Source organism: Scatophagus argus, chromosome 23, assembly GCF_020382885.2.
Source record: "Scatophagus argus isolate fScaArg1 chromosome 23, fScaArg1.pri, whole genome shotgun sequence".
Lineage (NCBI taxonomy): Eukaryota > Metazoa > Chordata > Actinopteri > Scatophagidae > Scatophagus > Scatophagus argus.
Genome location: NC_058515.1, coordinates 15,688,751 through 15,713,643, shown reverse-complemented (window position 1 = coordinate 15,713,643; position 24,893 = coordinate 15,688,751). Strand labels below are relative to the sequence as shown.

Here is a 24,893-nt window from a genome sequence, read left to right as displayed (position 1 = left end):
CAGCGCTCACCAAATAATTTCCCCCTCCGAGAGTTGCTACCTTATCGTGGTGGAGGGGTTTATTGATCTGCTGACAAACGGCTTCCATCAGAGGGTCAAACTAAAAGCGACTCACCATCGTGAGCCAGCTGGACGACACAGTGGAACAGGAAGTGCCAACAGTAAATTCATTTTCCAAAGTCTGTTGGCTTCGCTGTCATTTCCACCACAAAACTCAATTCTGCCATCAGTGTTGTGGATTTGCCTGCTTAGTAACCATAGCAACAGGGACTCCACAGTCAGTCACAGGTTGATGTTTGTCTTTTCCAAACAGCTCGTATTTCATCAGGATGTGACAATAAGAGCACAGATTTCATTTCATCCTGCATGTGTTGTGTATTTAATACTCAGACAGACTGAGTTATCAGTTTAAAATAAAAACTTTCTTCATGGAGATTCTGAAGACGAAAGGGACTGAAACAAAGCACTCACAATAATGTTTAAAATGTCATAATCTACACATCATAAACAGGAAATCATTAAGTGGGATATTTAATGCTGTTGTTGCTGTTAAACAGTTAAAGTTTGATCTCCTGAGTCTTTAACACCACAGCAGAGTGAAAACCACACACAAATAAATAAATTAAAGATGCAGAGCTGCTCAACAAACACAAGGAAAGACAACTGGAACAAAAAGCAACGAGATGACAGACGACTTGAAGCTTAATGAGGAAAATAAATACGTTTACGATTTGACAGACTGAAATTGACTCAACATGTTCAGTCATTTATATATTTAAGAAACACTTTTTGTTTTATTGTGATGGAAATTACAGTTTTCCAAAATAAAATGTCAAAAATACATTTTGTTGTTTTGTTTTCTTGATATTTTAGTGACAAATGTGAGATTTTCTGAAACTTTGCGGGTCATAAAGCACCGTAGTTGAATTAGCCTCAAACAACAGCTGACAGCAACAATTTAACTTCAAACTTTATCGTCAGCATATTTTTACAAACAAGCTACGTTTGTTTAATGTAGGGGTGTGGTTCATCATTTGGGTGTGGTTCATCACTCCACCACACCCAAATGTTTCTCCAATCTCCAACCTTTAAAAGAGATTATCAGTCAGACACAGATGTGTGGAATGTAAAAACCCCTCAGAGATTCTGATATTCACGTCCGTCCAGTCAGATGAGACTGTGTCCCTCAGTCTTCTGACTGCAGTCCTGATCTCAGACTGTGTGCTGCGTGGAGCTTTGGACTCAGATTCAGCACATGATGAACAGGTGTACATCTGATGGGTCACATGAGGTCCTGTGGTGCCTGCACACATTCTCACACAGATATTTTATGCTTATGTTTATATTTCTTAGATTTTGTTCATATTATCCTAACCCTTTATCGGGCAAGTGACCATATTCAAGCACTTTTTGAGTGACAAATATTAATAATAAAACTCTTATTCATTGTTTTTTATGCCATTTGCTCCAACACTCCGAGGTTAAAATTTTGAATTTAATAATAATGATAATAATACATTTTATTTAAAACACCTTTCACATCACCCAGGGGCGTACAGCAGTGGATAAGAAGCAGAAGAAACTACAGAAAAGTAGACAAAATGGAATAAAAAATAATCAAATATAATAACAAAATAACCTATAATATAGAAAACAACAACAAAGGCTGGACTGCACATGTGCACATGGGAAGAGCAGCCTGGAGGGCCGGTTAGGAGGGGGAGGGGAGGCAAGAGTGAATCATGAGTGTTGAGCCTGGATTTGAGGTCAGTGAGGTGACTTTCCACAGTGCAGGTGGTCGTGGTCTGTCTGTCCTGCCGCCCGTAGAACAGAGACGGGCAGACGGGCAGCAGGCGGGATGGGGTCAGAAGGTTTGAACCACAGGAGGGTACAGGATGCTGTTGGGCTTTGAAAACAGAAGTACTCTGAAGTGAACTGAATATTGCTCAGGGAGCCGGTCTCGTTGATGGGGGACAGGAGTGATGCGTTGCCGGGGCCGAGTGCGGGTGGGAATTTTGATGGCGGTTTAATGACTTTGCTGAAATGCCAAAGAGAAGGGTGTTCCAGTCATCAGGCCTGGAGGTTATCAATGCATGGATGAGAGTCTCAGCAGTGGTGGGTTGAGTGAGGCAGAGTGTGGAAATGTTTTATTTCTGAGTATTTCTGAGTGTGTTCCTCATATTTCTGATCCTGTAACTCTGATTCCAGTGCTGTTCTTGTCCCTGCTGTTGTAACGCTGCACCTTCTCCTTTGTGGGACAAATCAAGGTTTTCTTATCGTATCTGATCTTAATCAGAACCAGAATCAGAATCAGAATTCTGATCTTATCTTAATAAATCCCAGTGAGACCCACTTATAGAAGAAAATTAGCAAAAACTTTCTGACCTCTCAGATATTGTTTTAGGAGGCATTTGATGCAGAAATGAAAGATTTTTCAAAGTTTTTACATTTTAGTAAATATGTAATATGTTTGTAATATAAAATGTCGTAATATTATTATGATTGTTATTATTATATTGTAATGTTGGGCCCAGTTGGGAGCAGAATTTCTCTCAAATTCTCAGAATCTCATTTAAGTGTTGATTTGCAGGGTTGATTGCTTGCTTAGCCCAGAACATGTATATATCAGTATAGATAATTGCTTAAAAGCATTTATTAATACAAATACTGTAAGAATTTGTATTTGCAAAACTTTCTCTTCAATGCTGTGTCTGTTTACTTGCAGTGATCATCAATAAGACCAGTAAAAAGTAAAAAAAATTAAAATAAAAATTAAATATGTGAATAATACATGTGTGTCTTATATTGCAGTAGATAAACTGACTGACTGGGTGGTAGACGAGATCTAAGCAGCCTGTTATGTTCTCTACTTATCGTACTGAAAGGAACACATGAGGACTTCAGGTTCACGTTCAGACCATCCACACCTGTCCTCACAGGACAGCACATTCACAACTCACAACACTTTACATTTCTGCTCCACTTATTGTTCAGTTTGTGACCATGTGAGAAGTGCAGTGTCCTGCTGTCCTGATGTCCTGCTGTCCTGATGTCCTGCTGTCCTGCTGTCCTGATGTCCTGCTGTCCTGCTGTCCTGCTGTCCTGATGTCCTGGTGTCCTGATGTCCTGCTGTCCTGTGAGGAGCACACTCCAACAGACTTACAGTGTGGACATAACAACCTCTAAGTCACATTGGATGAACGTTTCCAAAATAACTAAGCATGTATGTGTTGTAGACAGTGTAATCAACACAAAACAATATTTAAGCAATTTGACTTTAATCTTGACAAATCCAGTCATGTGACAAAAGGAGGTGAGCTCAAAGCAGGTTTTGCAGGTAGAGTGAGTCCATGGCCAGAGGACCACAGAGCACTTCTTGTGTCCCACAGCACTGTGAGGACAAACAGCAGGAACCACTAGCTGTGTGAACGTGGTCTTGAGGAAAAAAGCAAACCTTTGCATTTGTTAAAAGTGATGCTGTGATTCTGTTCCAGTGGGCTTCACGGTTTGGCTGCTCTTTTGCACAGATTGTTTCAGCTCCTGAACTCTCGTCTTCTGTTGATGAACACGAGGGTTTGAGACATGAGCAGCCCACGTGAAGCTCAGCCTGCAGGGTGAATGCTGGACTTTGTCTGTTTGAGGGTGGATGGTGGGTCACATGAGGTCCTGTGGAGTCAGGTTCTCAGAGAGACTTAAAGAAGGACACCTGGACGAGCTGACTGTCAGGTGGTTCACGGGACGATTTGGGCTCTCAGAGGCGTAACGTAACGAGGATTCAGGTGTGCTGTTGATCCTTTTGGTCCACACCCAAATGACGGGGAACTGGAAACCACAACACACACACACACCACACCTGAGCTGCAGGTAACCAGCAGGTGACAAACACAGCAGAGTCGCTTGTTATGTCAGCTTTCTGTTCAGCTCAGTGAAAAAAGCTTTGAGCACAAATCAGCTCAGTTTCTACCTTCTTTCTGTGTTTTCCAAATGTTTTATTACTTCAGGGAGCCTGAGAAGCTCGTTTATCTTTTATACTCCTGATTTCATGTGAACACAAACATCCTGTGCTCTGAATCTAAAGGGCAATAAAAAGTACCTGAACTAACTCTGATGTTGACTCAGGTGTTGTGTGACCTGGAACTGTAGCTGAAGGACAACACAAAGCACCTGCTGACCCTGAAGTGTCCCTGAAGGTAAACAAGTCGGCGTCAGGCTTCATGTGCACAACGTTAACGCAGTACTGCTGCCTCGTGTTCCTGCAGGTCTGCTGTTTACTGGTTTACAACCAGAACCCACCAGACCTGAGGAGCAGGTTTCCCTGGCAGCTGCTCAGGTTTCAGCTTGTTGTCCTCAGAGACTAAAACCAGGAAGGTCACAGCCCAGTGTGACTTTCTGCTACAGAACAACCTGAAGGGGTTGGAGTCCGTCTCTTTGGCTCAACGTGGCCTCTCTGTGATCTGAGTCAACAAAATGTCGGGACTTTTTCAGGCTCTAAATTTGAATCTTAAATGTGAGCTCGTTTGTTTGTTCCCCTCCCCCACGTCCTCCCTCTGAGTCAGGATGTGGCTCGTTGTGGTTCTTCTTCCTCTTTCGTGTTCAAACAAGAACAAAATGCAGCCACTCTGTTCTTCAGTCATGTCAATACGCACTTTTTGAGTCTGAGAGTTCGGTTAAATCTGCTCCTGTTGGTGTCAGACTGAACTCAACTCTGTCTGTCCTCTGAACACGACGTCCGTCCTCGTGGTCAAAGACCGTCTCACCGTCTGCTTTGTGGTTTTGGACTCATATGACTAACGTATGAGTTCATGTCGTCAGATGTTCCCCTCTGATGAATTTCTGAGGTATTAACGTTGTGTTCAAAGACTCCTGACATCAGACGCATCTGTTGTTCCCTCTTGTTCCTGACTGTGTTTTACAAACATGTGCTCTGGTCTGGACAGACAGACAGATAGACAGACAGACAGACAGACAGACAGACAGACAGACTTTATTGACATCTATCTGTTGTACAGAATCGACGTATTTGCTGTTGAAAATTAGCTGCATGTAACCGACAGGAAGAAGATTAGTCGTCCTCCCCATCAAATGGTTTCAAATGTCTTCTGATTCCACTGTGGAAACTTTAGCTCATCGTTTCATGTCTTTGTCTGAGACTTTAGTTTTGTTTCCGTATCGTCGTGTCCTGTTTACTGTCAATAAGAGGACTCAGCCTTCGTCCTGTGAGCTCTCACCGTGTTTGGTCTCTTCAGTCTGTCTTTCAGTTTGTCCATACTTCATCAGACAAACAGGACTTTGAGCCAGAGACCAACGTCCACAAGACTCTTCAAACCATCTGAACCCACAAAAACATTCAGTCTGCTGCAGGAAGTAACGTTTCTCACTCAAAGGTTTTGTGTTACTTCCTGTATTTTCTTACAAAACAGCACTTTTCTATTTGTGTACCATGAAAACAGGCAGTTCTGTGTAATATTGTTTGAGGATCGTGCAGTTTCTGTTGCTGTGTCACATAATAACCCTGCATTAGAGTTAATCATCAGACCAGACCGGTTTTATCTGGCTGGAGTTTGAACATAAACACACCCTGAGAGGAAGGAACTCATGACTACATGTGATAAAACTGAACTGCTCATAACGAAACTAAAGCAGCAAAGAGCTCAGCTGCAGTGGAAATTCATATTTTAACAGATTAAATGTGAGGTGAGCAGTTTGATCATAACTGAACAACTGAATCCTGCAGAGGATCAGCAGCAGCTCCACAAGCACTGAACTGTTTGTGCTGTAACCCACATGGATCCAGGGTTTCAGACCCGATCCCGGTGGTCTCAGACTCTTCGGCAGGCTGACGGGTCTGGTGAGGCTCCGTTTCAGGACTTCACCTGGCTGTGAGCCAGACTCCACTGAACGAACAAACGACAACAATTTCATCAGTCATGGCTCAGGAATGATTCACACAAAACAAAACCGAGACCAGTCGGACTCAGGGACTTTCTGTCTGAGCTCCTCTGGAGTTTTGAGTACATTTCGGCCGCCCCCTGAGGGAACCACAAAGCGGGAAGTCGTTTGTTGTAACACTCGCAGCGTCGCCATCTTGACTGCGCAGTTAAAAATCAAGCGGAGCCTGAGTGTTTTTCCTGTAGCTGTCGGTGTTAACGGCAGCAGCGAGTCTCAGCACTTTGTTCACGGCTCGCAGGAGCTTTAGCTTTAGCTTTAGTGTTTTGATGTGAATGAGTGACTTGTGCTGATGGAAACTAAACACACGCTGCTGAGTTACGGAGAAAGAAGGAATAAAATGTGCGTGTGTTTACGTTCAGGTTCTCCGGACACAGACAATCTGCCAACAGATCAGCCTTTCCCAGAACAGGAACTGGGAAAGGCAGCAGGAACTGGTCTGAGGTCAGCCCTCCTGTGCTGCCACCTGCTGGCTGTTTCGTGTCACTGCAGCCACACGGAGCTTTACTGCAGGGAAAGTGACAGTGAAATTTGGGATGAAAAAATTGGAAAATAAAAATGACCTGAAAAATGAAACGTCTGCAAGGAAATGAATATTTAACAGTGTGGAATAAAACAGACAGTAACAATACTTCATTTGATCTTTGTATTTCGATGTGTTTTTCAATCTTGTGATTGTTCTCATTTTCAGCGCCTGTTTTGTTGTGTAATGTTAATTACATAAATGTTGAGTATGTGAGTTGATCAGCTGATCGTCTCTCACCGTGTGTCACCACAGTGTTGTTCTCACCTGATGGAAAACCGGGTTCCCCCAGGACCGCCTTCACCAGCGACGTCCCTGAGGGAAACCTCCTGCATTAGAACATTTATTCATTTTATTCAGGTTTTCGTTTACATTCAGCGCTGAGTTCTGTGATTTCTGCACGGCTGCAGAGGAGAAGCTGCCGCTCGTACGTGGACTGTGCTGGACAGTCTGTGCATTTGTCCACCACCACCTCTGTAATTTCCCAGTTATGGGACTAATAAAGGATTATCTTATCTTTCTTATCTCACCAGCGCCAAGTCAGATCAAGTAAAGGAATAAACATTATATAATATTAAATAAATAAATCATACATTATTGTATTCAGGTATTTGTAATGTTCGTGCCGGCTGCAGTCGTTAAAATGCAGTATTATTATTATTATTATTATTATTATGTTTTCCCATGTTTTGTGTCAGCGCCATCTTCACGGCAGCGGAGATAAAAACAGAGGTAGTAACCAGAGAGCACCAGCAGGGGGCGGAGAGGCGATCTGTGAGGGAGATGCGTCACTTCCGGCCCTCAGTGATGACGAAAGCCAGAGGAAGTCCTGTGTGAAGGTTTGTTTCTGTGCGTCTTTCACATAATATTCCTGCTTTTAGTTTGGACAACTTGGATGCAAACATTTCCGATACTATCAGTGTTATTATTATGAGTAAATATCACATGATCATATTCATACTTGCCAATGGAGCGGAAGTCTTCCCGCTTTCACAGTGTTCATGTGTAGTTTTGCCAACGACTTTAGGTCACTGAAAGTTACAGAAAGAAAAACCAAAAGACTGATGAAACATTCTCATCTATGCTCTTCTAATGTCTTGTTCCTTTGTGTCTCTTTTTGTGTATTATTATCTGTTCTTCAGTATGACTTCTCTTTTGTTTAGTCATTATACTCGGTTGCTAATTTCCGTCCTTGATTGTTTGATTCTTGTGTTCAGTTTTGTTCAGTTGTCCCTATCTTGTGATGTAAATGCAGTTAATGAACTGAATATAAATATATATATATATATATATATATTCCTCCTTTTAGGTATGTGCGACGGCGTGCCGCTGCGTCAGGTAAACGTGTGTCCAAACACCGGAAGCTGTTTTTAGTCCAGCGTGTTTGTTGATTGTGAAGTAATTAAAACAGTAAGTGCAGCTGTGTCCCGCCACAGAAGTTTCAGGTTATTGATCAGGTACAAGCTGACACCGTGTAACGTGTTTGCTAACTTTAGCGGGTAAATGTTCTCCAGATGTTCTGCTTCTGCATTGTGAGTGATGACTGAGGTGAGTTGTGCACATTGTGACATCAGTCCCGACTGATTGTCAGTGGCTCTTATTATTTTATTATTATTATTTTTAGGGTTTTAACCTCTGCAGGGAGGGTGGAAGTCAGTCTCTAAAATGGCTCTGAGATAACATGTCAGAATGTCGGGTTTCTCTGACTTGTTGTGCGAGCGCGCTGTTACCGTAATGTCACGTATATATACGCACGTGAACCTTAATGTAACCTCACCTTTATATCCACATGTACCGTGCTGTTTACCTGCTGACAGTTTGTGCACAACAGCTGATGCAGCACACATACACGGATGTGTCATGTATAAAGCTTTACTTTACTTATTCATAGTTTATATTCTATGTGTCCTATGTGCTCTTCTCAAATTGCCTATTTTGTTAAATTATTCTATTTTTTAATGTACCTTAAACTTTTTCTCACATTCAGTGTGGACAGCAAAGTAAGAATTTCATTGTACAGGGAAACTGTTTCCTTACTGTGCATATGACAATAAAGCTTTGAAATTTGAACCTTGAAAACAACGTGGGGCCTGGCTTGACTGCAGTCCAGAGCTGAATGATGATGGGGGACCACCTGTCGCTGTACTTAATTTATGAAGACAGTTTGTACAGTGGCCCAGGAGGGACCAAACAGATGCTGGCTCTGCAGAGAGACTTTGTGCAGGCTGAGACGAGGGGTGTTCGGTTGGTTACAGTCTACTGCCTCAAGGCTCGATTCCACTAAACCACACACACGTTTGTTGTTGTTTTCAGTCATCTTAATATGACGTTGTTGTTTACTGCTGTTGTTCTGTTATTTCTTTTGTTTTGTGAAGTCACACAAACAACATCCTGGAAATGTAAGACTGTTCTGTGATGATACTGAGACAGACTGAAGGACAGGATTCAGTCATCGTCTCGTTTCAGATGCTAAAACAGCTGCTGTCCTGCTTCAGTGTCGTGTTGCATTCAAGTCTTTCTGTGCATCAGCACACTTCATTGTTGCATGTGTATTTTTCAAAATAAAAGTTTTATTTCCAGACCTGCTCACCGTTGAAGTTTTTTTGGGGGCTGTCTTGTTTGTCATTTGGATGAAGACCTGATGATTCACTGGTTAAACCAACTCAGGTGGAAATGTGACACAATCAGCAAGACGCGTCTGGAGTTTCTGTGTGTTTTATTATACGAGTCGTGAAACAACTGAAGCGTCAGAAAGACAAAACAAAACGAGAACAAGATGAATTTTCTCCTGAACGACATGCACAGCGAGACGCTCGTGAAGCGGTAAGCGGCGACACACGAGAGCTGCAGCGATTGGTCGACAACATTTGCTGCTTCCAGCCTCTTAAACGTCAGGATTGGCTGCTTTTCTGTCTCTTAGTTTTGGGCTGCTGGTTGGACAAAAGAAGCAAGTTGAAGACGTCGCTTTCATAGATTAAACAGTCGTAATAATAATCGTTATCATGTATAGTAATGGGAGTCAGACAGGAAGTGATGTCACGACTTGGATCCATTGGACCAATGACATCACTTAGCTGCTCCACCCTCATGGGGCGTGGTCACTCCCCAGGGCATGCTGGGTAAGTAGTGTGCCAGCCACTCCCCCCAGCTGCTCCTGGGCTCCTCCGCTCCACCCTCTGCTCCTCTTGTCACCTCCCACCCCCCCACCACCCAGTCCAGCTCCTCCCTCCCTCCACCTGCCCCTCTCTCCTCCCTCAGAATTACACTGTAGCGCTTTGTGGAAAGCACCTCTTCATCTTTCACTGCGCCTCTCCTCCCTCCGTCTGCTGCAGAGACCCTGCACTCCTCCATCACGTCCCTCCACCCCTCTATCTCCTCCTCTTTGCTCAGCAGACGGTACATCGTCTTCCTGTACACTCCTCTCTCCTCCATGCCTTTTCTTTGTCCTCCTTCCTCTCTCGTCACTCCTCCTCCTCCTCCTCCTCCTCCTGGCGGCTCCAGGGGGACAACAAGTCTTTCCTCCCCTCCTTCTCCTCCCTCCCCTTCCTTCCCTCCATCTTCCCCCTGCACAGCTTCTGGTCTTTCTTGGTGGATGAACAGAACTGAACGATACAGTGCATTCACTGCTCCTCCTTCTCCTCCTCCCACCTCCTTCCCTAACAGCCTCACTGCCTCATATCCTCCTCGCCTCCTCCTCCTCTCCAGCGTCTCGCTCAGCGGCCTGTAGACCCTCCTGTACCAGCTGACCAGCCTCGCCACAGTCGTCAGTATGCACGCCGCCGACGCCACGCACAGCAGGAAGCACCCGGCGAACAGCCAAAAACAGAACACCGCCGCTCCTCCGATGGAGCTGACTTTACCAAGCTGCCGACTGCCTGCCTCATCCATCACCAACGGAGGGGTCGTGGTGGGTGTTGGGAGCATCTGGAGTTTGGCTGTTGTTGATGTTGGGGTTGGTTTGGTTGTCTTGGCAGGTGGTGTTGACGTAGCGGTCGTCATATCGGCAGGACTTTCAGTTGAGGGTCTGGCAGTCGGAGGAGTGCGATGAGTTGACAGCGTGTTCGACTTAGTCACCACCGACCACTCAACGAGCCTGGTGAAGGACTGGTGCCAGGACCATGTGACGACTCTGTGGTGCTCAGTGTGGAGGTCCACGAGTGCTGGTGTAGCAGCCAGAGCAGGAGCAGTGGTAGGAGGAGGAGGAGGACTGGTGGTGGTGGTGGGAAGAGGAGGTGGAGGTGGAGGAGGACTCGTTGTGGTGGGTGGAGGAGGAGGAGGAGTCATAGTGGTGGGAGGAGTTGGGACTGCTGTAGCAGAAGTAGCCATCTTCTGAGGACTGTTGGTGATGACTGGCTGGTAGAAGTCTCCAGGTGGACCAGGTTCTGTGGCAGACGAACACAGATCAGATTCTTCCAGAGTCAGTACAGGTTTACCCTTCAGCCTCCGTGGAGAGTCACACACCTGAGAACAGAACCATCAGAACATTAGAGTCTGTCAAAACGAGTCCTGATGATGAAGTCCTGATGTCGTCTCTGAGGTGAGATTTTTCCAAGTGATTGCCAGGATTTGTTGTATAAAAAGTGACAGAAGCAGTCGACAGAGGAGTGAAAACACTTTCACTCCTCCTCACTTCCTGTTTGTGTGGTTAAAGGATGTTTCATGCACAGTTAGTCTGTTTTCTTTGACAAACACTGAAGCTTTCATTCTTCTTTGGATGTTTTCAGAGGAGGAACCAAACCACAGATCATTCATTCACACATGACCTCCTGCAGGAAACCTTCCTCTGAACCCGTTCAGATCTTTGAGATTTTGTTGAACCTGACCTGAACCCACCTGACCTGCCAGTTATGGGTTTGACTCAATACTTCACACAGATTTGGGTTCAAGTTTCGGTTTCTGTTACTCTCACTCCGTTTGTGGTACTCACCACGCTCTCTGCGTTGCTGTTGATGATCGGACCGTCCCTGACGTACACGTTGAATTCGTAGTTGTCAAGGTAGGTACGCAAGTAACCAAGGGAACAGGAGCAAGCCCAAGGATTGGCTGAAAGGTACAGGTATGGAACTTCTTCCTTCTGGCTGAACCAGTTGTCAGGCATCACGTTGATCTGAAAGGAAAAGGAAATGCAGTTTTAGACCAGCCAGCCTGGGCTCCTCTGCGGGTGTTGTTTCAACCACCTTTATCTGACGGGACTTGTGCTCGTGTGTGTGTGTGTGTGTGTGTGTGTGTTCTCCCACCTTGTTGTTCTCCAGGAAGAGGGTCTCTATGGCAGTGAGGGGGTGGAGCATGAGCCCGGGTAGCACCTTGATATGATTGGATGACAAATCCAGGATCTAGAAGGACAGTCAGAAGAAGCAGTCAGAAGAGGACCACTGAAGTCCGAACAGTCAGACAGGTCAGTGCTGGAGCAGTCAGATGGTACCTTCCTGTGCTTCAGTCTGACTTTTTAACAATAATTCAGATTTGCTCCCCAGCAGGCTGCATTTATGATCTGCCACCACAACCTCCTGTTTCCCACCTCCACGATTTGGTGAATGGGATTCCAACATGTGGCCCTTACGGTTTGTTTTGTTCCTTCGTCACGTTCGCTCTAACAAACCAGCCAACTGACGGGCTGCAGTCACAACATGTTAACGCGCTGACCTCCAGCTTGCTGAGTCCAGAAAAGGTGTGGTCGCTCAGGGACCGGATGGCGTTGTTGTCCAGGTAGAGTTCAGTCAGAGCTGGACAGGCGGAGAAGGCGCCGTCGGAGAGGGACGTGAGCCGGTTCGAGCACAGCCGGAGAACGCTGAGGCTGGGCAGGACTGGAGACGCGCTGGGGGTCACTTCTGGAACCTGGACTCACAGACGGTCATATCAAAAGCTGAATGAAACCTACAAGTCATTTCATCCTGATCACTGAAAACACCTGACGTGCGGACAGACACCTTGTTTCCTGTGAGGTCGATCTCATAGATGTCAGTAAAGATCTGGAAGGAGGACCAGGACAGACTGGAGAACAGGTTGTTGGGAAACAACAGCACCTAAAAAGAGAGGAAGCGTAGAAGAAGAAGAAAGACATTAGAGCTGTCGAAGCTTCCTGTCAGACTGTCATGTTATCAGTCTAAAACAGGAAGCTCTTGTCTCCTCCTGTCAGCCAAGCACGTCGTCCAGTCAGGGTCGAGTTCAGCCGCGACCGTCACTTAAAACCTTTCTGTAGAGCCTGGAAGGAGTTTGAGTATTAGTGAGTATTTCAGGGTGTGTTTTGGTACTGCTATCACAAAGTCCTCCAGATTCACATGAATGTGTTCTAACTTCCAAAAATACAAATACAAATGAAATGACTGCGTGTGTCTGCACCACGCGAGATGATGATGTTTAATAAAAAGATTTTTTAATGTTTATAATTCAAACCCATTTTCCCGTCTCCTCCTCCTTCAGGACTGAAGCTGTGGGGGTTTCGGGGGGTTACCTTGTTCGAGGGTTCGAGTCCTGCCGGGACGTCGCTGAAGCCGCCTGCTGTGCAGTTCTGCCTCGGTCGGTGGTCTTTGTCCCTGTCACTTTGGCAACCGGCCACCGCTGTGACCATGGCAACGTGGGAGAGGAGGAAGATGAGGATGAAGAGCTGCATTCTGACCGTCGGCTCCGGGAGGACTGACTGACTGAATGCGAGAGGAGAAAGTGACGAGGAAGTTTGGGCTGCGTGAGGTTTGATGGACAGCTGCTGCAGCAGGAAGTCCGATAAGTTCAGCTGTTGGCCTGCTGATATCTGCTCCTCGTCCGCTCGCCGCCAGCCTCCTCGTCCGGTTCATGAGGATGTCGGAGGCCTCCAGCCGCCTTCGGACACAAATACATGGTGACTCGTGATGTTTCTCAGGTTTTTATTCCTGTTCCTCACGATGGACGCCAGAGATGATGAGATGTTAAAAAATGCGACTCACATTTAAAAATCCGTTCATCAGCAGCCAATCAGCAGTGAGCAACTTCCTGTTGGGCACCTGTCCTGTGCACTCACCTCTGTTTCCTGTCTCGCAGTTTGAAAACCTCTTAAGACCAAACTGGGAGCGTTCGCAGTAGGGATGCTCCGATACCAAGTACAAGTACTTACGTTTGAGTACTCGCCAGTACCGAGTACTGCGTGCGGGTTGTCTCTTGACATCTTCTCGCTCTTCTCCAGAGTTTGCGTCTATTAGCGAGCTCTTCGAACTCGGCGTCGTGTTGGTTTTAAACATGTTTTTTCAGATTGCTTGTGTTTGTCTTCGCAGAGCGTAATTTGCAGTCCGCTTTACTTTTGTCACCGTCATCCACTTTGAAATGCCTCCACAGCGCCGACATTGCTCCTCCTCGCGCTCAGTTAGCACCTGACCAACTGAACGCCACGCTGCCGTCAGCTGGTATCGGGACACTTTCATGAGTACGAGTACGGGAACAGGGTATCGGACAAAGGCTCTCCGGCTGATTCCTGGCTGAGCAGGTGTGTTCACATGGGTTTCCTCCACCACCAAAACGTGTGTTAATTCTCCTGTCAGCACCGCCACACCAACGTTAAAAGGTAACCCAGGTATTACATCAGCCTGGACCCCAGGTGAAGGCTGGACTTGATGTGAAGCCCTTTGGTCCTCATCACTCTCGTCTGTGCTGTAAAACCAAAGTACGCCGCTTTATCAAGAACTTTAGATAAACTGTGTGACAGGTTTGAAGCGTCGCTGCTGCTCCTTGTGGCTGATGAGGGGGAAACACCCAATCAAACTGCAGCTTTCAGTAATGACACCGAGCGTTTCCAACGGCGACCATCCTGTGGTTTGAGTTCACCTGCTCAGTGTTAGCTCACTAAATGTTGTGTATGTGCAGTGTTTCAGTGTGCTGTGTGTGTGTGTGAGAAGAGGTCTCCTGTACTTGTGCTGTGAAAGCGAATGCTGAGCTCTCCCAGCCACCGTAGCGTTGAGACCTTTGAGGAGGGAAACAGTAAAGCAGCACGTTTTCTTTTCACTGACAGTTTATTGCCATCATGTTGTCTGCAGGTAGAGCTTGAGAGGTTGGTTCCTGATACAACAACAACAACAACAACAACAACAACGTCAGCTGTGGGGCTCTGAGCCAATCGGAGGGGGGGCCAGACCATGATGTCATCGCATCCATGTCCAAGAATGTTCTGGAATTCTTCATGTGGCCATGGCAACGACACCCCTCATGCTCGCCTGGCCCCTCCTCCTCCTCCTCACACCTCCAAAACAACAAAACTAAACAGACAATTAGAAGAAAGACAACAAAATCAGTAAGTAAAACGAACTTCAGATTATGATACTAAATTAACCCAGAAACACACACACACACACACACACACACACTCACATTCACACACACACACACACATTCACACACACGCAGACGGTTGCATGAGGGCGAAGAAGCTCCCTTTAGCAGCATCCAAAAGAACCCAACATTAATGACACTTGATAATAATTATATTAATAATAGCGATGATGACATGATGACATCACAAAGCAAAGGTCAAACTTGTAGGCGGGGTTAAAATATTCAGGACAAGAAGCAAATGAATACACAAAGAAAAGAAAATAATACAGCCAATCAGAAGCCCAGACTGAGCGTAAAAAAAACCAAAACGTAAAAACGAAATCAAACAGGAAACATCGTTTCCCATGAAGCCCGGCGGTGACAGCAGGTTATCAAGATTGTCCCATGATTGGTCGATTCTGGAGACAGCAGAGCAAAACAAGGCAGAAATAAAATCCTGCTGATGTCATGCTGCTCTGGCCAATCACAACTGATTCTTGTGACATCATCATTATTGTGGCGACTCCCTTCAAGCTGTGTGTCAAGAAGGAGCCCTCCCATTGGCCGGTTCTGACCTTCTGCGAAAAGGTCTTAAAAGTCACGGAGCTCAGAGGTGCTCCACTCGTCGTCTCCCACAATGCCTTGCTCTGTGTGGGCGGGGTTTGGAAACCTCCAGAGGAAACACCGAGGCTGCATTCAGCCCGACGTGGGAATTTGGAAATTTGTGGCGGGATGGTCGTGATTGCGTCCAACAGGTGACCTAACGTGCGGGATACGTTTAAAGGTCAGCTCGGACGGTCCGCTCAGTGAGACCTCGACGGGCTGAAAGCTGAACAGTAGTTTGTCACCAGTTCAAGATGGGCCACAGACTCTGATTAGTTCATTGATAATGAAGATAATCGTTAGTTACAGCCACGTTCAAGCTGTCGGACACAGGTGACAAAAATATAGTTTTCCATTTTTTAGAGTGACATTAAATGCAGCATCAGGTGGTAAAAAAGCCACAATTCCCAACTTCCTGACGTCTTACGAAGGCAGCAGTCGATTCCTCCCACACATTAAAGTAAACTAAATAATCTGAATTCACTTTGTAGTGTCTGTGACTTCAAACAAAGCTTATTTTATCTCAGACTCTCACTTTTCCGTCTTCTCATCTCACACTACATTTCCCACAGTTCCTTTCTTTCACGGCCCTACATACACCATAATCCATCGTGTCTCCTGCATCTCCCCGTCAGAGGAATAAGTCAGTATTCCTACATCTCCCATGAGGCACTTACTGCATTTCCAACGATTGCCAGAGCCAATGAAGGTTTCATGTGTCGCAGCCTGTTTTAAAATAATTAATCTTCATAAAAACAAGATCAAGTCAGGATACACTTCAAATATACACACACAACACTTTGAACGGTTCAAAACCTCCTCATTTTCTCCTCAGAAACAATGATCCAGCCCGTCAGTCTGTCTGTCCGTAAAGCAGACTGTCTCCCTGCTCTCCTGCAGGAGGCGCCATGCAGCAGCTTTCTTTGGTGTGCAGCGTGCTGCCCTGGCTAGGCTAGGCTAAGCTAGGCTAGGCTAATACTTTAACCTGTGCAAAACCTGGTTTGGTGTAGCACCTCGTCACATCAGGTCTGACAAGCTCACATGCTAACTGAGTAGCCTAAGCTAACACAGACCTCTCAGACTGAACCAGGCTAACTAGCCTCCTGGGCTAACAGCAGCTGAAGGAGAGGATCTGAAAGTCAACAACAAACAGCCATCCTGCCCAGGAAAAGAACAGCCCATCCTTCAAACAGGTCACTCGTGCTGACAGGAACTAGCCCAGGAGCTAACGCTTCATCTTTAAGGCACCTCGTTATAATCGACTCATCGAGACCAGAATATCAGCAATCAATAAAATCAACACAACCAAATCATAAAGTAATAAACTTCCATCCTCTCTGACAGCCTGTCAAACTGCAAAAAGTAAAAACTTTTCCTAAAACAGTGTTGCTATGGCAACCGCTAACTTATTGCTAACGTAGATGCGAGGAGCAAGACACACACACACAAAAACAACAAGACTAAAGGTACAGGGTGTGTGTCACACAGTATTTCAAGGTGCTGAAACACACGCACACACGCACACACACACACACACACACACACACACACACACACACACAGCCTGTGTACTGCCTCAGGACTGCCCCGTGTCCTGCAGCACATCAGAGATCAGATGGGGGTCTCCTTGTTGTTGTTGTTGTTTTTGAGGTCCGGTGCACTGAACTGTCGTCTCATCCTGGGTGGAGTGGTAAAACCCCACCCAGCGGGATGTGGTCCTGCTCCCAGCAGCATGTCAGCAGGAGGGGGCGGGACTCCAGAGCGCGGCAGGCTATGGTAGTTGGGGTGAGGTCCTGGCTGGAATGGTGCATTGTGAAGGTTGTAGTAGGGATGGTGAAGGTACTGATGGTGCTGGTGTTGATTATAATGGAAGCCTCCGTCTCTGTCCCTCCCCCCTCCTCCTCTCCCTCCTCCTGGCCCGGGCGATACCCCCCTCCTCTGTCTTGGTCGCCCCTGGTGACCACCGCCACCACCATGATGCTGGTCGTTAGCGTAGTTACTGCCGCCATGGGTGGAGCTGTCCAGAGAGTTGCGGCGGTAGCGGTGCTGGTGGTTTTGGTAGAAGCCGCCCTGGTTACGCTGTTGCCAGGCGCGATGAGGGCTGGGAGTGCGCATGCGAGGGGGCGGAGGCTGGAAGGGGAGGGGCAACAGAGCAGGACCCTGAGGAGGAGGAGGAGGAGGTGAGGGAGAAGCTTTACCCTCCACCGCTCCTCCTCCCTCCTCCTTCTGCTCTCCTCCATCTCCTCCTCCATCCCCCAGACCCAGAGCCTGCAGAGCGGCGCTGGCTGGTCCCCATGACAACCGGTGGGCAGGGTTACTCTTGAAGGGGAACTTGAGCTTGCACTCCTGGGGAGGGATGAAGCGGCCAGTCCCAGGGAGGTGAACGGGGACGACGGGGGAGTTCTGACCTGCAAGAGGGTGCAGAGAAAGGACATCAGTCAGTCAGTCAGTTCGTCATCCTGTCATGTGATGTGATGTGAGGGCACCGACCCTGGTTCTGGTTCTGGCTCTGGTTCTGTCCTCGTAGTTTCTTGCCGATGTTCTGCTGCTGCAGGTTCAGGATCCGTTGCTGCTCCTGCTTCAGCCAGCGGAGGCGTCCTCTCCTGAACGCTGGGTCCTCTTCCATCAGCTTCTTAACTCTGACCTCCGGCTGCAGGGCGCTTTCGTTGGCCCCGCCCCCGTCCCTCTGAGGCGTCTCTCCCTCTTCGCCGTTCATGTCGTCATCCTGGAAACAAGAGCAAATCAGAGCGGGTCCGGACAGACTGACGGAGCAGGACGTGATGTGTGGACGTACCTGAACAGGTATGATGCTCTCCATCTTGATCATTCTGTCTCTCAGAGCTTTGATCTCCTCGTCCTTCATGTTGTTCTGCAGCTTCACTTCCTGAAACAGTCGGACACGTTAGCATCTGACCTCCCCTCTCCCCCCCCCTCCTCCCCCCTCTCCCCCACTCTCAGACTCACCTCCAAAATGTCAGTCAGTTTGTCAATGTGAGCCTTCAGGTCATACACGTTTTTTTTCTCCCCTCCGTCCCCCACGTCTCCTCCCTCTCCTCCTCCTCCTCCCCCTCCTCCTCCCTCCTCTGTGGGGGGGCTCTTCTCCTCCCCGATGCCCACGGTGTCGCAGACGTCCTGGGCGACGGCCCTCCAGCTCTCCCTCTCGTTGGCGTCCTTCTTCGCGTACATGCGGCAGAGTTCCTTCATCTTGACGATGGACAACGCTTCGATCTCCTGACGGGAGTGACGGAAGTCTCCCAGAGCCACCTGAGGGGGGCGCCAGAGGAACACATGAACAACTGCGAGTTTTCCAACTGGCCTTTTTAAGATGTAATGCGTGCGCGTGTTGGTGTGCACATGCAGACCTCGTAGCAGATCTCCTTGACGGCCTGCATGCGGAGGTCTTCCATCGTGACCCGTTTGGGGTCTTTGCTGATCCTCCTCCTCTGAGGGATCTGATAGACTCTGAGAGGCTCCCTCCTCTTCCCACTGCTGGGCAGACCACAGCGCTTCACTATGGACTGCACCTGGAGACAGAGAGAAGACAGGTGAGGCAGACAGGCAGACAGACTGGTGAGGTGGACAGGTGAGGAAGAAATGCAGACAGACAGGTGAGACAGACAGACAGACAGGTGAGGCAGACAGGTGTGTGCACCTTGTTGGCAGGTAGTTTCTCTCTCAGGGAGGAGATCAGCCTCCAGCTCTCCTCACAGGAGCGTTTGTCTGAGTCATCGCCGCTGTCGCTGTCCGCGTACTAAACACACACAAACACACACACATGTATTGATTATTGACTGTCGGCTCTACCAGACGAGCTGTGATCAGCCAATCAGATGGAGACCTACCAGTCTGTGTTGCTCCAGCAGCAGGTCAGCCTCCTCCTTCTCTTTACGGTACTGAAGCTCCATGTCCTGCAGTCTGAAACACACCAACCAATCAATCAATCAGCCTGTGCATCGATCAATGAAAGGCACACGTTGGGTTCATCAGCCGTTCCCTCTGCACCTCTTCTCCATCTCCAGCTTGATGTCGATGCCTTGTTTCTCCAGCAGCTCCCGCTGGGCGTAGTTCCAGTCCTCCGGCTCCCCCTGCTGGTCGGCCGGGATGCTGCGCTCTCGCTCCAGCCTCGCCTGCTCCGGGTGGTTGAACCGAAACACGTGGTTCTTCCCCATCACAATGCGGTTACCTAGCAACAAAGCAGTCGAGGAAGTAAGTCTGCGTTTATTTCGACTGCACTTTTCACAATAAAACATCTGAGCATCAGACAAAGCAAAAAACTGATTCAATAAAACACGAATGACATCAGAACAAAAGTAACATCAACACGCTTCTTCACGTGGACTTAATGTTATGGGCACTTGATAAAGTTTTGGAGTCGGCCCAACAGATCACCTCGTAGCTGCAGTGACACTCTGAGTCTCCCTCAAGCTCTGACCAGCGTTTTCTCCATCGACTTCCTGCATCGACTCACCTCCTGAGCTTTCAGAGACTGATGATCTACTGAACCAACGCTACAACCTTTGGTGAGTATGAATCAACACCTGCACACTCAGGTGTACACACACCGCAGTGTGACTCGTTGCCATGTTCAGTCACACTCTGACATTAACACTGCTGAAGCTCCCAGCTCCAGTGGGACTGGATCGGCCTCGCGCAGGCCGGCACACCTAACACCTGTCTTCAGTACAGGGCCGCGCCTACAGGCAGTCTGTCGGGCACCTTGTTTCAGGACGACGGCTTCAGTGATCTGCTTCCCGTTCACGTACGTCTCAGCTCCGACTAACGGCTCCAGAGTGACGACCACTGCAGGGAGAGCGAACACAGCTGGTTAACATCTGCACACGCACACACACACACACACACACACACACACACACACACAGGACAGTATGGGTGGGGGCACAGGAAACAGGGTGTGAATGTTATGGTGATGTCACCAAGGTAACACGGACAGTTGAAACGATACCTGACAGATTTCCTGGCAGCTTTTACAGAGAGAGAAGAAGACAGAGAGTCACTCACTGAGAGCACACACACACACACACACACACACACACACACACACACACACATGTCAGCATCACAGAAACACGACTAGCACACGCCTTCAGTCCTTCACGTCCACAGACCCAAACAGATCAGTTCAGACCTCAGAGCTGTAGCTGCTTCAGTCTGACCACAGGGGGGCGCTCTGAGCAAACCGACTGACAGGAGGACAGCTGTTCACTCTCTGTCTCTGATGTGACTGAAGGAACAGTCTCAGCTCCATCAGACAGACAGACAGACAAGCAGGCAGACAGGCGGGTGTCTCACCTTCTCCCTGGTCGTTGGTCTCACTGACAAACACACAGTGAATCTCTTTAATGAAGTGACCCGACAGCTTAATGTCCACGTCCAGCTGTCCGACCCTGAGACACACAGAACAATCCAATTAATCTCTAGCGTCTCCAGTGTGAGGACGTCTGCTGGCAGAGCGAACCAGTCGGACCGGTTCTCACCTGGTGACCCCCTCCTTGATGTAGTACAGGAGACACTCTGACATCAGAGGGTCTTCGTTCAGGTTGACCAGGTGAGGCGTCTGCAGCACATTGAACACAACAACAACTTTATTTCAGCAAAGCACACCTGAAGCGTATTTTCTCTGCAGCCACTCAATGCCCCGCCCACCATGCAATCTGATTGGTTACATCTGATGAGCAACAGCCTATCAACACTGAGCAATCTGAACCTGTAGTCTCACTGATGACTGATAATCGATTTTTGCCCTGGAACAAACTTATTGATCGATCCATCATGTGATCATCTGGGATGCTGTGAACTCACTCCTTTAGGGGAGAAGACGCCCAGCGTTCCTCCGTCCTCTTTAATGGACACGCCCATCTCTGCCAGCAGGGACTCTCTGAGACACACACACACACACACAGACTTTGTGTTCATGCTCCGTTCTGATTGGTCAGTTATTTTCTGTGTTCCCGTTTCAGATGTGGTACCCATGAGCCCTGGCTGCTGTTGCCATAGAGACAAAGCCAGTCGGTGGTGTGTTTCACACCTGAGTGTCAGGATTATCTGTGATTGGACACCAACCAGAGGTACAGAAAACAGTCAGTGACGATACCTCTCCAGGCGAATGGACTCTGTCTTTCTCAGTTTCTCCTCCCAGGTCTCGTTCAGCTCAGCGATAATCTTCTCCGTCTCCTGAAACACAGAGACAAACGGGGGACAGGTGAGTGGACCAGCCTGTCCGGAGAGTCCGGTTTGAGGAGGATCTGACTGCGATCCTACCAGCAGTCTCTCAGCTGCTTCCTCTTTGCTGATGGTCTCCTCTGCCTCGTCACCATCCTCCATCAGGTGGTCAGAGTGGGCAGGTACACCATCTGCAGGCGCTACGTCAGCACCTGCACAGGAAAGATCAGCAGATCATCATGACACCAACTGCTAGAGAACTCACTCAGCCTCCAAACAGTCCGACTCAGCTTCCACTTCAGACCCTCACCTGCAGGGGCGGAGCCATCCTCAGGTGTGACCCCATTGGCTGTGAGTGCCAGCTGCAGCGGTGATGGGGACACACCTGCAACACCGCAGGGGCTGTCGCTGATCCCTGTGAGAGACAGACAGAGACAGACAGAGACAGACAGAGAGACGGAGTCGAGTTCCACTTTAACAGGCTGGAATCTCTGCTATGCTGCTTATGTAAAGAACAGAACACACACACACACACACACACACACACACACACCTGCTGTTGTCTGTAAATACTCGTCTCTGGACAAACTGCACATCGACATGCAAACAGAACAGGTTCAAACACACACAACCAAAAATACTTCAGTCAACTGTTCTGTTTTCCATGGACACAACACTGCTAAGCTAACCTGCGCTAACTGCCTCAGGCTGTGGAATGTGATTGGCTGACAGGTGACAGCTGACCACTGAGGTAAAAAGTGAGCGAATACATGAACGTAATGAACATATCATCAGAATGTGGAGTATAATGTGGTTGTTGTATGGGTGTATGTAGTGTCTATACCCCGATGGTGTACACAGTAAACCCCGCGAGTACTCAGATGGTGTACGAGTACATGCAGTACAGCGTTGGGGACGGGTACAGACCAGAGTTGTCCAGCAGCTCCTGCAGGCCCTGAGAGAACAGCAGGTTCCTCAGTCGTTCCACTTCGGCCTTCAGCTCTCGGATGAGTTTGGCGTTTGGATCCTCGTTGATCACAGCGTGACAGCGGATCTGCTTGGCTCGGTCGGCGTACCTGGAAGCGCATCACACCGAGTCAGACCGGTTTACCATGTCTGTGCTGACACTGGCTTCACGGGGGGGGGGGGCTCGCAGACTGACCTCAGAGTGCTCAGTGTTTCTTCGTAGTTGATGTCAGCAGGACTCAGAGCAGCAATCATGGCCGTCCGAGAGTTTCCTCCTGAAACGAACACACGTTAAAGCCTTGGCGTCGTGCTTCATCGCGGCGTTACTGACCCTCTCACTGCATCGACGCGTTAACTCCTGCTGCTGGTACTGCAGTCGAGTTTTTCTACTCTTTGTGAAGTGTAGTACCAGTGTTCACTGACCTGACGGTGATCGTCTCACACTTACTCTTACTGTAATACTACTGCAGTGGTTGTACTGACCCAGGTTTTCCTTCAGCAGCCAGGTGAGGACAGAGTCTCTGTAGGGAATAAAATCACTTTTCCTCTTCTTATTGCTCTGCTGCAGAGGACAGGAGGACAGGAGGGGGACAGTGAGTCTTCACCAGAGACGACAAACGACAGACAAACGTCTTCTCGTGTCATGCAGCAGAAGTTTGACCCACCATTTCAGCCAACGCTGAGATCACTTTTCCCAGCGTGGTCAGAGATTTGTTGATGTTCGCTCCCTCCTGCACGTGAGCACACAGTGAACGCAGAGCAAATGTACAGGGAACGCACAGGGAACGTACAGGGAACGTACAGGGAACGTACAGGGAACGTACAGGGAACACACAGGGAACGTACAGGGAAAGCACAGAAAACGTACAGGGAAGGTACATGGAACGCACAGGGAACATACAGGGAACGTACAGGGAATGTACAGGGAAAGCACAGGGAACGCACAGGGAACGTACAGGGAACGCACAGGGAACGCACAGGGAACGCACAGGGAACATACAGGGAACGCACAGGGAACATACAGGGAACGTACAGGGAAAGCACAGGGAACGCACAGGGAACGTACAGGGAATGTACAGGGAACAGTCTGAGGAACACTGAGGTGAGTTTATCTGGTGAGTCCTGACCTTGAGTCGAGTCCCCTTCGCCCCCGAGGAGTCTGCTCGCTCGCTTCCAGCCAGGTCCACCAGGCTGATCTTACTGACCTGAAGGCCGAGTTCAGACAACACGTTAAAACACAACATCGGGTCCCAACGGGGACGGTGAGGGACGGGGAGGACACACACACCTTCTCAGTGTCCAGGCTGGTCAGCTGGTCTCGTCGCTTTTGTGTGAAGACGATGGTGAAGACGGCGTGTGATCTGGACGACGTCTCGTTCATGTTTGTGGCTGCGACCGTCCTGTAATCAGAAACCAGTCGGGAAAAGTTTTAAACTCGAGCTGTGGAAATAAAAAAGAAAACTAAAACCATCCTGATGCCGTCTCACGACACGCAGACGCAGGAAGGAGACCGACCGAGCTTTGTTGCCGGCATCCATCAGGTCCCGGATGTCGGTGAATCCGGTCACAGCCAGTTTGGACAGATCCTCCACGTACGGACCCAGGATGGGATGCTCCCGGACCCGCAGAGTCCCCTGGGACTTTGGGTTCAACAGATCCCGGACCCGCTCACAGTAGATCTCCATGTAGGACACCTGCAGGAGGAGGACGATGAGGTTCAGATGATCGACATTCACTGAAGGATTGGGTTTTAATGGACTGAGTTTACCTCCACAGAGTAGGTCAGGTCAGGATCCGTGTTTTCTCCAGTCCTCTGAAACAAGTCCTCACACAGCTGGACACACAGACAGACAGACGGTCAGTGATCAGACTCAGGACGGAGGGCCCGACAGAACAGCAGAGGGAGGCAAACCGGTGCGACTTGTGGAGTGCGGACTTTACCTGCGGGATGATCCCTTCCTGTCCGGGCTCCTGTTTGCCCATCATGGTGTAGCTCTTCCCTGCACCCGTCTGTCCGTACGCGAAAATACACACATTGTATCCTGGAAAACAGCGAGGAGGACGACGTCACGACCACACAGCAGCTTTAACGGGTTTCAGCAGCTGCAGATGTTCCACAGAACTTAATCTCCCACCGAAACCTGAATCTGGCTGTGAACTCGTACTGTTAGCATTAGCATTAGCATGAGCATCAGCGTCATCTCGAGGGCCGTTAGCGTCGGCGGCCTCGCTTCCCTCTGGAGGCTGTGGAGTTCTCTGTGAAGGTGGAGGAGCTGACGTAGCCGAGTGTTTTACCTTCGAAGGAGTGCAGCAGCATCTCCTCTCCGATGTCCTGATACACCTGTCTCTGACTCGCAAAGCTGGGGTCATCGGCCTGCGCACACACACACACACACACACA

At 48.5% G+C, this 24,893-nt stretch overlaps 3 protein-coding genes and 1 long non-coding RNA gene across 6 annotated transcripts in view; 2 read left to right on the top strand and 2 right to left on the bottom strand.

Moving 5' to 3' along the window:
- LOC124054920 (myelin-oligodendrocyte glycoprotein-like) overlaps positions 1 to 6,494 on the top strand; it is a 35,712-nt gene extending 29,218 nt beyond the window's left edge. For both annotated transcript variants that reach the window (XM_046381462.1, XM_046381463.1), the window contains exon 4: positions 1,922 to 6,494. The gene's annotated coding sequence lies outside the window, so the exon portion shown is untranslated. The remainder of the gene's footprint in view (positions 1 to 1,921) is intronic.
- LOC124055050 (platelet glycoprotein Ib alpha chain) lies at positions 3,655 to 14,287 on the bottom strand. Its single transcript, XM_046381645.1, has 8 exons — positions 12,921 to 14,287; positions 12,397 to 12,492; positions 12,113 to 12,304; positions 11,707 to 11,802; positions 11,397 to 11,576; positions 9,706 to 10,930; positions 5,785 to 5,894; positions 3,655 to 3,822 (listed from the first exon to the last, which is right to left on the bottom strand). Exons 1-8 carry the CDS (start codon positions 13,077 to 13,079, stop codon positions 3,655 to 3,657), a joined length of 2,226 nt encoding a protein of 741 aa, XP_046237601.1. The 5' UTR covers positions 13,080 to 14,287.
- A 139-nt stretch (positions 14,288 to 14,426) lies between these two features.
- kif1c (kinesin family member 1C) overlaps positions 14,427 to 24,893 on the bottom strand; it is a 15,964-nt gene continuing 5,497 nt past the window's right edge. For both annotated transcript variants that reach the window (XM_046381422.1, XM_046381421.1), the window contains 25 exons: positions 24,788 to 24,866; positions 24,434 to 24,534; positions 24,261 to 24,326; positions 24,008 to 24,186; positions 23,781 to 23,892; positions 23,620 to 23,697; positions 23,158 to 23,223; positions 22,976 to 23,054; positions 22,689 to 22,767; positions 22,454 to 22,602; positions 21,837 to 21,941; positions 21,626 to 21,738; positions 21,459 to 21,538; positions 21,167 to 21,242; positions 20,842 to 20,921; positions 20,657 to 20,751; positions 20,063 to 20,146; positions 19,349 to 19,529; positions 19,189 to 19,261; positions 18,999 to 19,097; positions 18,709 to 18,870; positions 18,311 to 18,610; positions 18,141 to 18,230; positions 17,837 to 18,071; positions 14,427 to 17,754 (listed from right to left, as the gene is read on the bottom strand). In XM_046381422.1, coding sequence (XP_046237378.1) covers positions 16,958 to 17,754; positions 17,837 to 18,071; positions 18,141 to 18,230; positions 18,311 to 18,610; positions 18,709 to 18,870; positions 18,999 to 19,097; positions 19,189 to 19,261; positions 19,349 to 19,529; positions 20,063 to 20,146; positions 20,657 to 20,751; positions 20,842 to 20,921; positions 21,167 to 21,242; positions 21,459 to 21,538; positions 21,626 to 21,738; positions 21,837 to 21,941; positions 22,454 to 22,602; positions 22,689 to 22,767; positions 22,976 to 23,054; positions 23,158 to 23,223; positions 23,620 to 23,697; positions 23,781 to 23,892; positions 24,008 to 24,186; positions 24,261 to 24,326; positions 24,434 to 24,534; positions 24,788 to 24,866 — 3,558 coding nt within the window. In that variant the 3' untranslated portion in view covers positions 14,427 to 16,957. The remainder of the gene's footprint in view (positions 17,755 to 17,836; positions 18,072 to 18,140; positions 18,231 to 18,310; positions 18,611 to 18,708; positions 18,871 to 18,998; positions 19,098 to 19,188; positions 19,262 to 19,348; positions 19,530 to 20,062; positions 20,147 to 20,656; positions 20,752 to 20,841; positions 20,922 to 21,166; positions 21,243 to 21,458; positions 21,539 to 21,625; positions 21,739 to 21,836; positions 21,942 to 22,453; positions 22,603 to 22,688; positions 22,768 to 22,975; positions 23,055 to 23,157; positions 23,224 to 23,619; positions 23,698 to 23,780; positions 23,893 to 24,007; positions 24,187 to 24,260; positions 24,327 to 24,433; positions 24,535 to 24,787; positions 24,867 to 24,893) is intronic.
- Positions 19,528 to 21,682, top strand: LOC124054924. Its single transcript, XR_006842510.1, has 3 exons — positions 19,528 to 20,170; positions 21,325 to 21,432; positions 21,550 to 21,682. It is a non-coding gene; the product is annotated as an uncharacterized LOC124054924 (long non-coding RNA).